This window comes from Magnolia sinica, chromosome 1 (genome assembly GCF_029962835.1).
Source record: "Magnolia sinica isolate HGM2019 chromosome 1, MsV1, whole genome shotgun sequence".
Classification (NCBI taxonomy): domain Eukaryota; kingdom Viridiplantae; phylum Streptophyta; class Magnoliopsida; order Magnoliales; family Magnoliaceae; genus Magnolia; species Magnolia sinica.
In genome coordinates, this window is record NC_080573.1 from 5,412,522 (window position 1) to 5,428,237 (window position 15,716).

At 39.8% G+C, this 15,716-nt stretch overlaps 1 protein-coding gene across 1 annotated transcript; it reads right to left on the bottom strand.

Moving 5' to 3' along the window:
* Positions 1 to 1,587: 1,587 nt before the first annotated feature.
* LOC131237523 (probable proteasome inhibitor) lies at positions 1,588 to 14,939 on the bottom strand. The gene is made up of 9 exons (XM_058235350.1): positions 14,636 to 14,939; positions 14,288 to 14,474; positions 14,007 to 14,162; positions 9,521 to 9,613; positions 4,757 to 4,837; positions 4,636 to 4,670; positions 4,479 to 4,548; positions 4,313 to 4,390; positions 1,588 to 1,888 (listed from the first exon to the last, which is right to left on the bottom strand). Exons 1-9 carry the CDS (start codon positions 14,805 to 14,807, stop codon positions 1,819 to 1,821), a joined length of 942 nt encoding a protein of 313 aa, XP_058091333.1. The 5' UTR covers positions 14,808 to 14,939; the 3' UTR covers positions 1,588 to 1,818.
* Between the last annotated feature and the right edge of the window lie 777 nt (positions 14,940 to 15,716).

Here is a 15,716-nt window from a genome sequence, read left to right on the forward strand (position 1 = left end):
CTTCATCCAAAACTTTTGTAGCCTCAAGATGTTTTTAACTATGGGCATTCAATCATCACTGTTTCATGTGGTGTGATTTACCTGAGATTTAGATCTGCCTCATTTTCGGGAATCATACCTGAAATGAGCTGTCAAAATGAAATGAGGAGTGGATAAAACACAGACCATGGTGAGGCCGGTCTGAGCCTTTTGAAAGTTTATGTACCCAACATGCATGCTATGCGGCTTGAAAGTAAACGGTGAGCCCCATCTAGCTTCCAACCACAGACTGCGGACCAACATGATGGAGATTGCTTTTTGAAAGTTCACACTACCAGCTGAACAGTGGTCTGGGGGCCACAATGATGTATGTGTTTTATGCATGCTGTCCACCCATTTTGCCGGCTCATTTTAGGGCATGAGTAAAAAAATGAGTCAGATCAAAATCTCAAGTGGACTAAACACAGGAAAACAGTAGTGATTGAACCACCCACCATTAAAAACTTCTTGTGGGCCACAAAGGTTTTGGATCAAGTTAATATTTGTGCTTTCCCTTCACATCCCTATCTTTGTGACCTAGTCAACAGGTTACATGGCAAAAAAATATTATAGTGGGAGTGGGGCTATGAAGTTTTTAATGGTGGGCATTCAATCACAGTTGTTTTCCTACGGCCTGCTCCAACTGATATTTGAATCTGCCTAACTTTTGGGTTCATGCGCTAAAGTAATCCACCTGATATTTGAATCTACATCATTTTTGGGTTCATGCCCTAAAATAATCCACCTGATATTTGAATCTAAATCATTTTTGGTTTCATGCCCTAAAATAATGATCCAAAATGGAACATGGCGAATGACTTTGAATCTGCCTAACTTTTGGGTTCGTGCGCTAAAATAATCCACCTGATATTTGAATCTACATCATTTTTGGGTTCAAGCCCTACAATAATCCACCTGATATTTGAATCTAAATCATTTTTGGTTTCATGCCCTAAAATAATGATCCAAAATGGAACATGGCGAATGACATGTCAGTTCGCAATCCGTGTCCCAGAGAACCCGCATACAAACAATCCAGACCTCTGTGACCTTACGAACATGGGAAGGTTTCAACTATCAATGTCCCTGTGGTGGGGTCCACTTGAGCTCTGAATATCTATATATATATATATATATATATATATATATATATATATATATATATATATATATATATATATATATATATGCTTCAATTTTCAGCTCATACCTTAAAACGAGCTGGCAAAATAGATGCACCGTGTGTATAAAACACGTACATCACGGTGGGCCCCCCAGTCGTGACACCACATTGCTATATGGTGCATGAGTTTTGTGCGTGGGCTAACGTGGTGTGTACATTCATCAAACGTATAGCGTGATGGATTAGCAGCAGAAACTTTGATACTTTGATGGGGTATGTTGAACAATACGTGGGCCCTCGCAAATTACTTGAAAGAGTTTGATACAAGTCATGCAACTATTTCAAATTAAATTGTCCATTTATGTGCTCCAATTTGGATGTATCATAAACCAAAAATTACAATTATTTTAACTATTTTACAATCGACATCTATCAAACCATAAAAATGGAAAAGTATCCAATTATCTTATTTTCAACAAACAAGAGGAAGGGCTACGGACGTGTGTGCCTTGATGTACCCTTCTTAAAAACCCTCAATCCATTATCACCGGAAACATAGAATCCGAAGTAATATATACATGCGGGGCAAAAAAAAAACAAGCATCAGGTCTCCAACTGGACATAAAAACATTTTACAAACGTCTCAAAGTAGGGTGTTAGGTGAAGCAGCAGTACATCTAAATAAAATCTGAGCTGCCAAAGTGTTCCAAGTCCGGATGAGTTCCACCCCCAGGACGCCGAGGATTCCTACAAATCAAGAGAGAAGATCAATAGAAAGATTATTTAAAATAAATAAATAAATAACACCACATATGTAGCAAGCATCAAACAAAGGAATAAAAGAGGTTTTTCTCAGCAATCGGAGGAACAAAACGTCCAGAATTTTGGAGGTGGTGGGTAACATTTCTACTGCCCGTTTCTGAAATATTCAAATCTTTCAGATAATAAGATGGAGGGCCTCACCACATGCATACCACTTTGGCATTTGCCGTGAATCCTACTCTTCAAGACCATGAGAAAGCAACATTGCATTTCTCACTAACAAACATAGTATAAAAAGTGGTAGTGTTACAGCTGTAAAGGCCATTATGTAAAGGAAACAATGTCACCCATTACAGAATACGGGGGAGAATCAGTCCATTATTGAAATATGGGACCGTATCAGCCCATAACAGTTGACACAGGCTGATATGCCATTACACGCCAATATGACCATTAAAGGCCCATTTTGAAATATTATTTTCAAATTCTTCATTTTTTTTTTCCACTTCTTTTATACATTTGGAACATTGAAGGAAGCTTAGAAATTAAGTATAAACTAAATGTACGCCTGTTTTCAGAATCAAAACACAAATTTGAAGAGATTCAATGAACCAAAGCGGAAAGGGACCATTTTGGGAAATATCAGAAGGGAAACTATGATTGTTTTTTTTTTTTTTTGAAAGATGACAATATTGTATTAAGAAACAAAAAGATTACAGAAAAAAAGAGAGAGAGTCCGCTGAGAAAGCAGACTCAACTAGACTCCAATAAAAAGAAAATCATAGCCCTTCAAGGATTCTACGTGAATAGCCCATTCTATCATTAACCGCTTTGCCTTGGAGACTCAACCAGACTCCAACCTCTGCTGCCTTTTAATTTTAACTTACAAAAAAAAAAAACAGTTTGAAAATGCAAGTAACTCGGCCCAAGTCGCCACAAGTTGTAACAAGTAGACTGAGTTAGCGAGTCGACTCGACAAGTCTTCCCAAGTGAAGGCTGAATCACTCTCAAAATCGAGTTTCCTAACGAGTGGGCTCGAAATCTTGCTAGCCCGAGTTTCAAGCTGAATCACTCTCAAAATCGAGTTTCCTAATGACTGGGCTTGAAATCTAGCCGGGCCGATGTTTGAGCTGAGCCACCAAGTTCTAGAACTACAGCTGGGGTCCCAAAATGAACAATTTTTGATATCTTGGGTCAATAATTTAGGAAAGCAGAGAGATGGGTTGTTTGGCGCATGGTATTAGATGGGATTAGGTGGGATGGAATTGCATTTGGTCCCGTGCACATTCCATCTGGCATTTGGGGTGGATGGGAAGGGTTGGGATTGGGGGGGGGGGGATGGAATTGCATTTGGTCCCATACGGAATTTCCGTGGATTTTGAAATCCACAACACATGTGAGCCCCACATTGATGCATGTGTTTTATCCATGCTGCCCATCCATATACACCCTTTACACATGGCGTTCTGGTTATATACGTGTACAAGTGATTGACATCCGTTGTGAATTTGGTTTGTTGACTACAATTACAGGGTCCACCAAACGGGTTTTGCTTAATCCAGTGTTTTTCCCATGGCGAGAATTTTATCCCAAACATGGGATCAAATGGCCAAAATACCATGGTATTTCCAGACACGCAATCATTGTGCAATAATGGTGTTAATCCCATCAACCAAACAGGCCCTAAGGATGTTGCTCATAGAACTACAGCTGGGTGGATAAAGTAGACATGTGCTCTGGAGTTTTATGTGATTGCCACACACAAATGAAATCGAAGGGAAAATTTTGTAATAGCTAGAAGACCACCCATGCTTTTATGGGATAGAAGTTGGACAGTCGAGGAACAATGTGCTCATAGGATGAACATAGCCGACATGAGGATGTGGAGACGGATGAGCAGCAAGACATTGATAGAATTAGAGATGAATGCAAAGGTAAATAAAGAGTGGCACTAATAGGTATTAAGAGGGAACGTAGAGTCAGATGGTTTGGTCAAGTGCAACAGAGACCAAAAACTGTGCCAGTTAGGAGGGAGTGGGTGCAAGTTGGTGGGAGTTGAAGACTCTAAAAGGGCAAGGGGAAGGCTCCAATGGACGTGGGTGAAGTTAGTAAGGAAAGACTTGAGGACCCATGGTTTAAACTAAGGATACGGTCTATGATAGAGTAGTATGGTAGAATAAGATTTGCGTGGCTGACCCCAATTAGTTGGGATAAGGCTTGGATGATGATGGTGGTGGCAGTGTAAGCCGAGGGCAAAACAATCACCGCATTGTGCCACTCAGATCACAGGAGGCCATAACCACCAGCAAAGGCTCAAGCTGAACTGAAATGGCTTCAAGAAATTGAAAGGCAATTTAAAAAAATAAAAAAAAAAAAAAAAAATCATAGCATGTGAAGCAACAGAGATACCTGACAAAGCGGCCAGGCTCAAATCCAGGGACACCAGGAGGACCATACGGATCGAAGCGACTGCCCGGCGGAATACCACTGTATTGACCAGCCATTTCAAAAATAAATCAGCGAACTTTCATTAATTTTCCAAAACTAGATGAATGTAGAAGAAAGGTTTACTCACGGAGCAAGACCGCCGCCAGGGAAACCAGGCTGTTCTCCGCCTATTCCACCCCAGCGTGGATCATTAGGCCCTGCAAGCACCAGCAGAACATATGGTAAGCAAATCAAAAGTTAAAAAGCTTCTCTAACACGTCTATCTCAAAATGGTATGTACATACCCAAAAGCATGCCCCCACCAGAGCCAAATCCACCCCTGGAAGAAATTGAAAATAGATAAAATGATTCAAAAGAATAAAAGCAATTAAGGACCATAAAAAAGACTAATCGACAGCAAAGAACCTGGTAGGATAAAATCCGGCACCCAGCCGTGGGTGGAGATCATCGATTCCAGTAGGAAGAAAAACAGGAGGATATTCGATGCTGTGTAAACACAACAAACAGTTTATACACATTCAAAATATATGTGTGTGTGTGTGTGTGTGCGCGCGCATTCAATAGCTCTATTACACATTTAATAGCTCTGTTAATATCTATCCTCAGCATAAAATTGCAAACTTACATTAGCTCATCATGAAATCAAACTATCAAGATCAAACTACTTCACTTATTTGAGCATATAGCCAATTGAGCTAACAATTTTTTGCTCATTCAAGTATCTATTTTTGCATTAGTGTGCTCTATGCCTTGGAGCCAAGAGACAAAAACTAATATAGAAGCAAAGTACCTGAATGAACAAAATATTGTTAGCTCAATTGGTGAGACACCCACTTCTAACATAGGAAAGCTAAAGATGCAGTCAAAGCCCAGCCCACATATTTGAGGTGATCCAGAGTGGGCCCCACTGATCAATGTGTGGCCAATCTCTGTTAAGAAAACAGTTTCTGTGCTATAAAAATTTAAAAAAAAAAAAAAAAAAACAAAAAAAAAAAAACATTTGTATTGTATAATATGCAGAATATTCCATACGAATTGTGTATATGTCATTATATACACTACTGATGGGTGTACACAGCCCCAACAATTTATACACGTTATTTTAAGCATCTTTGGAATTATTTCCTATTTTATAGGGTTTGCACCAATACTGTAGGACTTAATTCTCAACCAGCTGCTATTTTTAAGATGTGGAAACTACTACTTGGAGCTTTAAATATGGGCTAGCCCATATGGCCATATCTATGGAACAGTCTATGAGAATGTTGAATTGAATGTGTGGAATTTCCCTTTCTTCTTTATCTTCTTTTTCTTCTTCTTCGTTATGACAAGTAATGACTTAAACCAAAGGAAAGGAGCTTACGAGAGGTGAGATCACACTAAGAAAAAGATATAACCTAAAACCTTTTTGTCTAAGCATATATCCAAGAACTTTGCTTTTCCATTTCTGCAAAAACCGGCATCATTACAAACCCCAGTTTAGTAGCAAACAAAGTTCAGGTCGGGAGAGTATCCTAGATGTTGTTTGTCAAACCCCCGGAATAAGAAACAGAAATTGCAGGGTAGCACATGTGGCAAATTTGTATGGATGCCATGTTCAAGTGGATACCAAAATAACATGATAACTTTTCAACCTTTTAGAGCCCTTTAGTTGCAATCAAAGTTCTGTCACAAACAAGCTGTCCGACACTATTACTCCATTCCTACTTTGTCAAGCCAATTTTTATAAAAGAACCAAGAAAGAGATGGATAGATTGTTCCTAATTGCCAATTGTTATTAAGGATAGGATGATAGGTTGTTATTACAACAAAAAAAAAAAAAAGGTCTAAAAGTTTTCTACAACACATATGTGCCATAGTCCATCTTCAAATGCTCCATATGTACCATCATCAATCTTTAAGAACCCCGCATGTGCCAATGTAGGCATGCACCACTAGTACTACATGGGAAAATGTGCACCTTCACACTCTCCACATGTGCCACCATCCATTTTCTGTTTCCTTATTCCAATTGTTTGACAAACGGCATCCAAGACCAACCCTCTAGTCAGACTATTCGGGCCCATTTTGCTTGCTACCAAACATGCCATTTTTGTTGGAACAAGCCAGCAGTCGATAATTAGGAACAAGTTATCCATCTTTTTCTTGGTCCTCGTGCAAAAATTGGCTTGACAAGCTAGGAAAAGGATGTTTGCCCCAAAACTTGTCTAAGATAGAACTTTGCTACCTTACAACCAAGCAGCCCTCAAGGCCATTTTTGTTAGAACAAGCCAATTGTCGATAATTAGGAACAAGTTATCCATCCTTTCTTGGTTCCCATGCAAAAATTGGCTAGAAAAACTAGGAAAAGGATGTTTGCCCCAAAACTTGTCTAAGATAGAACTCTGTTGCCTTGCAACCAAGCAGCCCCTCAAGGGTAAGAGGAAAGGCTATATCTAAAGAAGCCACTATATCTCTATTTTGCTCAATGATGACCTCCATACCGCAATGGTCTGACTCACTATTTACCCACTAAATGACATTTGTTGAATCCTCTTCAATGTCAATCTGGGATGGGAACAACTCCTCACAAAGCTTCAATACCAGTGAGTGAGGGCTCTTCCCTCAGCATCATTTATCCATTTGCCCAAATAACACAAGTTTTATGACCTCTTGATCATCTCTAACTATTCCATCAATTTTCAACAGGCCCAGATATCTAATGAAAAGGCCATCAAAGTTGAGATGAAAGTTGCTACCTCCTTTGCGACCACTTAACCCCCTAAGGTAACCACTTTTTTTTAGAGGTACTTCCTAAACAAACCACTTTCCCTAACTAATTAGAAATTTAGAAATGCGGGGAAAAAAAAAAAAAACATTGATAGCCATCCCCTAGAGGCCATTTGGTATTCAAGACCTTTGGGTTCTAGGAATTTAAGATCCTAGAATTTCTGAAGGTCTAGTGTTTGGCGCATGAAAGTTCATGGAACTTCAAATTCCTCTTAGCAAAAAGTTCCAAAAGACAATTTCAATTCCTCAGAAAATGTGTCACTTCATTTCCAAGGACTTGCATCGCTCTTCAAGCTCCATACACCTCCAATATTGGAAATCAATGTACCTAACTAGAAAACCCCATGCATTTCCTGTCCCAACTCCCAAGTGTGTGATCCAGATTATGGTTCATTTGCAATTGGATCCCTATTTTTACCAATCCAAAATTACAATTCCAAGTTAATGTAAATCCATCTATACTACACATAACGAGGGTAGCTTTTGAACATTTTTGCACCCGTAATTAGCTTCCCTAGGCGGAAAACTTTGAAATTACTGAAAACACATGGAAGCCATTTAAAACGTAGTCGTGGGTATTTTTGGACCTGAAAAATGTGGTTGCCCAATGTAAGGTTCAGATTTCACTCACGAAAAAGCCTTTAAATGACTCAGATTGTATTGCCAAAAAACATAGGGTATTTTTGTAATATCCATTATTTCATGCAACCAGCTTACTCTCCTCTTCTTTACATGTAGCCCACCCTAACAGTGGTTCTGGGAAGCCATGCAACAAAGGTTGCAAGGGGCCCACAATGATGATTGTATGAAATCTACCCCGTACATCTACAGTGCCACTTTTTAAAAAAATTAGACGGTGTTAGATCATCCAACCAGGGACATTTTTAGAGGAATTGCAATCAAAGGAGGGATCCTCATGATGGATGGTTTAGATCAATTATCAGATTATTTGTAGTATAATCAACAAGGATCATTCATTTTCCTAGCCATTTATTAGATGGTTAGAATAATCCGACCAGCTGGTAGGATTTTTTTTGGAGGGATGTGCAAGCAAAGGTGGCACCAACATGTGGAAAATGGTCTAGATCAATGACAGTAATCCAACCTTTTCTAGCAGGAAAGGTGGATCTTCCATTGCACTAGCCATTGACTAGACGATTAGGATCACCTAACCAAATTGATTTTTCTTGAAACGAGTAGGCAATTGGAGGAACTAAATAATGGATTGCCTAGATCAACTATCCAACCTTTCTAGTGTAGTAAATATGGACCATCCATTTCCTCATATACTGATTGGATGGTTAGGATCACCCAATTGAACTAATGTTTAGAAGGATGGGAAATCAAAAGGTGGAACCCACGTGATGGAGAGTCCAGATCAATGACCAAAACTTCCCTAATATAAACAATATTGACCTTGCATTTTCTAGCTACTGAATGGTTGGTTAGGACCTTCCAATCAAAGCGATTGATCCTATAGTGTCAATACTCTCGTAACTTACAGTGACTAATGTGACCTCTGTGGGGCCCGTAATGACGTGTGCATGAAATCCATTCCATCCATCAGGTACAATGCTTCAAGTTCAGCTTGAAGCACAAAAATCAAGCCAATCAGATACTGGTAGAGCCCACATGAGGGAACAACATAAAATCATGCCTGAAACCGTTAAATTCACCGGGTGAGGTGCACATGAGTTTGGAATGGCCTGATTTTTAGATGTGTGCCTTCATCATGATGGGCACCTTTTGATGAATGGATTGGATTGCATAGACACAACACATTGGCCATAGTCCCCACAAACATTCATGAAGGTTTTGTTGGTTAGGCATCCCCTCCAAATTATTCCCCACACCTAACTTCCTGCTCAAGCTGATTTTTAGCCCTATGGCTGGACATCTAAGGGTGCAACTCATGGTCAGGGTGCATATGATGCACTCATCATGGTAAGCCCCATAAAATGTGACACAGTATCAAAATTATAGGATCATTGCCCATCTGTATTTGAGTGTGTTGCAGGGATGAGAATGTTGAGATGGATATGTAAGAAGGCCAGGAAGGGTAAAGTTAAGAGTGAGGTCATCTGAAGCAGCATAAGACTAGCCCCAGTAACAGATAAAATGATGGAAGGCAGATTGGTATAGCTTCCTCATTTTCCAATATTTTTGTCCTGAGATAACATTTTCCAAAAAAAATTTCCAGTGTCATGATGTACTAGGAAGAACACTTGGGTTAACTAAATACATGAATCTTGTTTTCGGGTTAACAGTAACCCATACGAAGTGCCTCTGTAGAATTCTGGTACTCATAACCTTATTCTTGCAACTTAGGTTGCTAAATGAGTGCATGTAACTCTCAAGAATTATGAATTAACAACTAAAATATAATGTTAGAAATTATACCCTGAAGAATATGGTCGATCCTCAGGGAAAACTCCCACAGCAGGTTGGTTCGGCCTACGATCTAATCCTTCACCTTTTTGAGTTGCTTCCAACCTGTGTAATAAAAACTGCACTGTTCAGTTACTTGGAGAAATGCCAACTAAACATGAAACAAAGGGTTAAAAGCTTGCATACAGTACAACAGTTCCAACTGAAAAATCTTTCTAACTGGATGAATAAAGTGCCAACATAGACTCAAGGTCACAAAGCTAAACATCAAAGGGTAGAAAGCTTGCACTCAGTAGTCTGTACAACAGTTCCCACTTTGTAAAAATCATATGATTTACTATTTGAATCATATGAATTGAAACGTATCGTGTAAATACCAAACAAATTGGAACCCAAAGTTGAAAATCTGAAATAATTGTAAGATCATCATACAAGAATCATCGAATGTGTAAGTAGGTACATTTGTTCTTCCTGCTTTTTACCCGTCTGCTTTCAAAACATTTAGAAGGCCCTCCCCTCTTAAAATCCTCATTGTCTTGAGAGAGAGAGAGAGAGAACGGGGGGAGAGCTGAGGATTTTGACATTAAAAGACCCAAAACAGAAAATATCAAAATATCTTTTTCATAGGTCAATGTAATCGAATTTTGCTTCTTCTAACGTGATTCTACACTCAAGAAAGGTAGCAAGAACATATTATGAAAGGCTTCTTATATGTTTTCAAGGTAAATTTCTTGAAGGAGAAAAAGGAGAGACAAGAATCCTTCAACACTATCACAATAAGGTACTGTATACAAGTTCTAACATGCCAATATCATGATGTGGCATATTGAATCATTGATGGAAGATGGATGATTGATGAACCTTGTTTGTTTTTTTTTTCCTGACTTATTTATATTTTTCAGATTTGTTTCAACTTTTAAGAAAGTTAGAAATAATAACAATCTTGACAACATTGACTTCCAACTTAGAATAATAGTACACAACAGTTCCAACTTAAAATCTCCCTATATGTACTACAATGTCAGCTTCACACAACAAAAACATCCATTCATTTTCTTTCTGTTTCCTATTTAGCGTAATGTAAATCATGCTAGCTTTCAAGAGCTATAGAATATTGTGAGAATCCTCCATCAGATAGGAAAATAAATGATATCATCCGTTTTCAATTGTTGGAGGCTTCTTGTTTATTGTCATTACTAAAAAGAAATTATGCTGGACAGCCTCAATAGAATGAATCACACACTTCAGGTAAAGCTGCTCTAAAATTCAAATGTAGCATTCATACCCATCCAAATTAGGTACATCCCACCTTCTACCACAAATTCTTTTTATTTACATGACTAATTAACTTCATGTCGGAAAACAATAAGGACAAACAAAACTAAAATTCCATCATTGATGTAATAGGTTCCTGCTCCAAGCCCTATCCAACATTTCATTTAACACTTCATTGCAATATATCATTTTATGTTGCAAGATGATGCCAATATTTGGTTTTTGTTTTTCCATGTAGTTGCAAGCATGTTCACATGATGAAAATTGACCTTAAATTCATGAGAACATAGGAACCTAAACAAACACGTTAGATGTGTTGTGCCTAATACTACACTCTCCATATGAAAATGTTTTACAGTGTCTTTAAAATGTTGGATTAAAGCACAATGTTAAATTAATAAATTTGTGTCAGAGCGTGCTAGAGGTCTGGAAGAAAAATGAGCAGTTCCGGCTGAAATGGAAGAATCACTCAATTTCCAAAAAGGAGAAATTTTCAGAAAACTCTAAACAAAAACAAAAAGAGAGATCCCAATGGGAACTCCCGATTTAAACAAAAACAAACAGTGTGTAGTCAACCTGATTTGTTTGGTAATGGAGAGAGTTTCAGCTGCCGCCTTCAATGGAAACTCCTGATTCCGTGATAAAGTTTGAGAGAGAATCATGGCTCTCGATGGAAGGTAAGATTCAGAATGGAGAAATGGTGTTTCTAGAAGGGCCAAATCATGAAGGTACGGTGGTGGCCGAGAGAGAAGATGCAGGTGGTCAATGGTGTATGGTCCACGAGAAGGATGAACTCCCAAGAGGTCCCCTGCGGGCTGAGAGAGTCTTCCTTGATGGCGCCAACGATAAAGGTCAAATAGTAGCTGTCCACAATGAGGAAGGAGGAGGTTTGTGGAAGATGGAATACATGGAGGAAGTAGTTCCTAGTGAGGGCAACAAAGGTAAAGCTCCCACACACCAAACCCTAGCCCCTCCAAATGTTGCTCAAGCAATCCATGACAGTGGATGGATTCCAGCGGGGAGAGGTGGGAAGAAGGTAAAAGGTGTTGGTATCAAATCAAACCCTATGGAATTCCTTACATTGTTCATGGATAGATTTCTAGCCGATTGGAAAGTAATGAACTTCTCTAGGGTGTTTGGCCATTTCGAGAGGGTCATGGATGTCTCTATCCCCAAGCTTAGAGGGTCTTCACCATTAGGGGTTTCACCTTTGTGAGGTTTGAGAAGGACTCGGACCTTTCAATCGCTATCGAGGGGCTTAATGACAAGAAATTTAATAGTATAGCCTTAAGGGTCCAAGTGGCTCAGTTTGGCCAACAAGAGTCTAATAAGGAGAAGTTTGGGCCATCGGGGGCCCTCGCCAAGGATGCTTCCACGAAGGTCGTCAGTAAGGCTCTTGGGGTTGCCCCCGGGTCCTTCAAAGGAGCCCTTTTGGGTAGTCACCCTCCAACGACCCATTCCAGAACCCCCAAGGACTCGCCTCTGTCTCCCCGGTCATCTCCCCCTCTTCCTCCTCCTCGTCCCACCCACTGTTCAGTGTCCAAGTCAGACCCGTCCCAAATTGAGGTTCTTATCTTGCCTTTTGTTGTCTCCAAAGCAAGTGAGAGCCTACAGTGAAGTCTAGTGGTCTCCATGAACCCCGGCTTTTCCTTAAAAGATTTGAAATTTTGGTTAGGGTTTTACTGTGATTTACGTCCAAAAGATTTCCTCATTCGTCCTGTAGATCAATTGTCACTCTAGGTTTCATTTCGACCATTGGAAAACTCAAAGAAAATATTATTCTCAGGGTAGATTCATCATGTTGGGTTGGTGGCCAAAATTGTTAGGTGATTAGATTGGTCCCCGTCTGGGTATTTAGATGCATGGTTCCATTTTCCAGGGGTTCCCTTAGAGCTTTGGTCCTTCGATGAGTCAACTAAGAGATGGGAAGAGCTCTGTTTGGACGCCTAGTAGAGCTGACGCTTTCTCAATGTAAAATTCCTACTATGTCATTTCTTTCCTCCCCTGTAGATCTTATCCCTCTGACACAAGCCAGTTGTGGTCCTATGAGGCCCGTCCGAAAATATCGACCTTCACCTAGCTAGTCGGTAGGAGTCGCATTCTCCATATTGACAACCTTCGGAAGAGGAGTTTTTTTTCTTCCAAATGTCTATCTCCTCTGCTTTCAAGATGCAGAATTTGTCTGTCACCTTCTCCTGCACTATCCCTTCTATACTGCAGTTTGGCCTAAGATTCTACTTTAGGTGGAAGTCTCCTAGGTGGTCCCTTGTTCAATTGAAGCTCACATCATATTTGTGACATTAGAGGCGGTGGGAAACTTGGAAAAGAAAATGTGGAGGCTTGGTCTACTTGCCGCCTCCTGAGCCATCTGGTTAGAAAGGAATAATCATTGTTTCAAGGATGTGAAAAGTTCAGTTGGAGTTCTGTGTAGAGTTTTCCAGTCCATCAAGAATTGGGCTCTGGATTAATGTTTGTGAGTTGGGTTTGAGCTATGTGCTCATCCATTCTTCTCTGTTTTTTTTTTCCTTTTCTTTTCTTTTTGTTGGTCTTGTCTGTTCCTGTTTTTGGTTGTTGTAATTTGGATGTTTTCTTTCTTTCTTGGCTTTTGCCTTTTAATAATATTCATCATAGGTCTGGCAAAAACTTTCTTCATGTCTGGCACTCCCCTGGCCTAGACAAAGACTCAAGCCTGTTGTGGAGATTGTCAGGTCTAGCTTCTCGATGGGGAATATAGCATGAGAGGAACCTGCACTACTTTTAGAATGTCTCTAACTCTTCCTCCTCTGTTGCTCTTCACATAGTCAGGGATGTGCGGGAATCGTCTGTCAGTCTTCCTCTGAAAGATAGATCCATTATGTCCACTATCCTGGGCTAATTGTGTTTGTGAAGGTCCTGTCACCTTGGAGCTGACTGTTGTTTCTGTTTAGCTTTCTCTAGGTATTTTTCTTTTGTTTTTGTTTTGCTTTCAGTCTTTGTCTCTGCCTTGCTTTGGGCTTCACTTAGTTTGTTTTGTTCCTTTGGCTTTAATATAAATTTCATTCTTCAATATATAAATATATATTCATCATCTTTCAAAAAACAAAAAAACAAAACAAAACAAAAAGACAAGACTGCCTGCCAATTTTCCCTTTATTGCACACGGGTGAGTGCACGTGTGTGGTTTGCAGGGGGAGACTGCCTGAACAACATTCATACAATATGTGTACCATCGAATTTCTATTACCTGGAAGTTGAAGGAGTTGAACATTTGGACTTTGGATTGTTCTCCAATTTATCGAGAAGATCCAATTGCAATTTCTCAACCAGCACTGGGAAATTCTTATACATCTCGCTGTAGTTAGTCGGACTGCTACCTTCATCTGACACATAATCGTTCACACTACAAAAGAACCATCTATTAATTTCACAATCTGAGCTTCTAAAACTACTAAATACTCAAAAAAGAGTCTTAAAAAAAAAAAAAAAGAAAGAAAGAAAACATATTTAAGAAAGAAGTCCCATTACTTAATTTGTAGGTTATACGGTTCTTTTTGGTCATCCTCGAGCGGTAAAGCGTCAATCACGAGCTTATCACCGATCACCAAGCATTTTACCAATACTGATTTCTTGGTGCCTTTCTCTGTCTTTGTGTACATGAATCCATAACAATCGTCAAGTTCATTCCAGCCATCAATTCCAACCTCACCTTGCTCTAAGGAAACAAGAAAAGATAATGAAATCAGATTTTTCAAGGGAAGTATAATAATTATTTATTAAAACCAGACAAAAGGGTAGCAAAGAAGATTTATATAACAGAATTCAGGTATGAAAGATTACAGAAATTGTAGCTGAAGAAAAGAGAAGAAAGGATACCTAAAGAGGGTGGTGTTGTTGGGTGGGAGAAGGCGGAAGTGCCGGTGGCGGTGAGGGTATAACCGGAAGAGAGAAAAGAGGCGTGGACGGCGAATGCGATCTTGTCGTGTGGCTTCAGGAATGAAGGTCGAGATGCTCTTATCACAGCCATTACTGACGTCTCTGTCGCCATCTCCTTCGATTTCGTTTCTAGGGTTTTTCAGGAGAGGGAGAAAGGATTGCAGGGGATTTTCTACACTTGAAGCGGTGGATTTCAGTCACAGGGGAATTTCGACAGATAAGAATCTATTCTCCGCGGCACGAAAAACGCCCAACCTCTTTGAGCCCACCATGTTGTATATGCGAAATCCAGTCCGTCCATCGTGTGCGATTCTCGATGCTAGTGCTAGTGGTCAAAATTCATCTAATTCCACAGTTCAGGGGGGCCACAACACAAGAAAATATGGAATGAGAGGCAGGTATCTTTCATCAAACCAATTCATCCGTTGTGACTAACAACTTCCTGAGACAGTAAGCTAGGTGGGGTACACCGTTATGCTTGCGCGAAATCCACCCCGTCCATCCGTTTTTATACACCATGTTAAGACATAAACGAAAAACGAGGCAGATCCGAAACTTAAGCGGGCTGCACGACAGGAAACAATGAGGATTGAACGTCCACAGTTGAAACATTCACTGGGCCACAAAAGTTTTCGATCGGGTTAATATACTTGTATTTTCGATCCATCTCTTTTTATGCCATATCCTAATAGATCTAAAAAAAATGGACGGAGTGGATTTCTTACAAACATCACCAGCATAAAGGTAAAGAGGTTTTAGGGGCAGTTTTACATTCTTACCGTTAGTGTGGCCGATCTGAGTATTTATTGGACGGATGATACTTTAAGGTGAAGTTAGGGTTTATCACCTGATGGACGGGATGGATTTCAAACATACAATATGGTGGACCCGTGGGCTGGTGTTGGAGACGACTGGAATGATACTTTCTTCGACGCACCGTGAGAATGTTATGAAGGCACCGCAATCCTCGGCAACACTTGTTTTACGATACAAACAAGAATGAACTTTACGTGGCACTCCG

Coding starts and splice junctions, on each gene's coding strand:
- LOC131237523 (XM_058235350.1), bottom strand. CDS start 14,807: ATGGCGACAGAGACGTCAGTAATGGCTGTGATAAGAGCATCTCGACCT. Junction 4,671..4,756: donor GCCGGATTTTATCCTACCAG/GTTCTTTGCTGT, acceptor AATTTCTTCCAG/GGGTGGATTTGGCTCTGGTG. Junction 1,889..4,312: donor GAGCCTGGCCGCTTTGTCAG/GTATCTCTGTTG, acceptor CTTGATTTGTAG/GAATCCTCGGCGTCCTGGGG.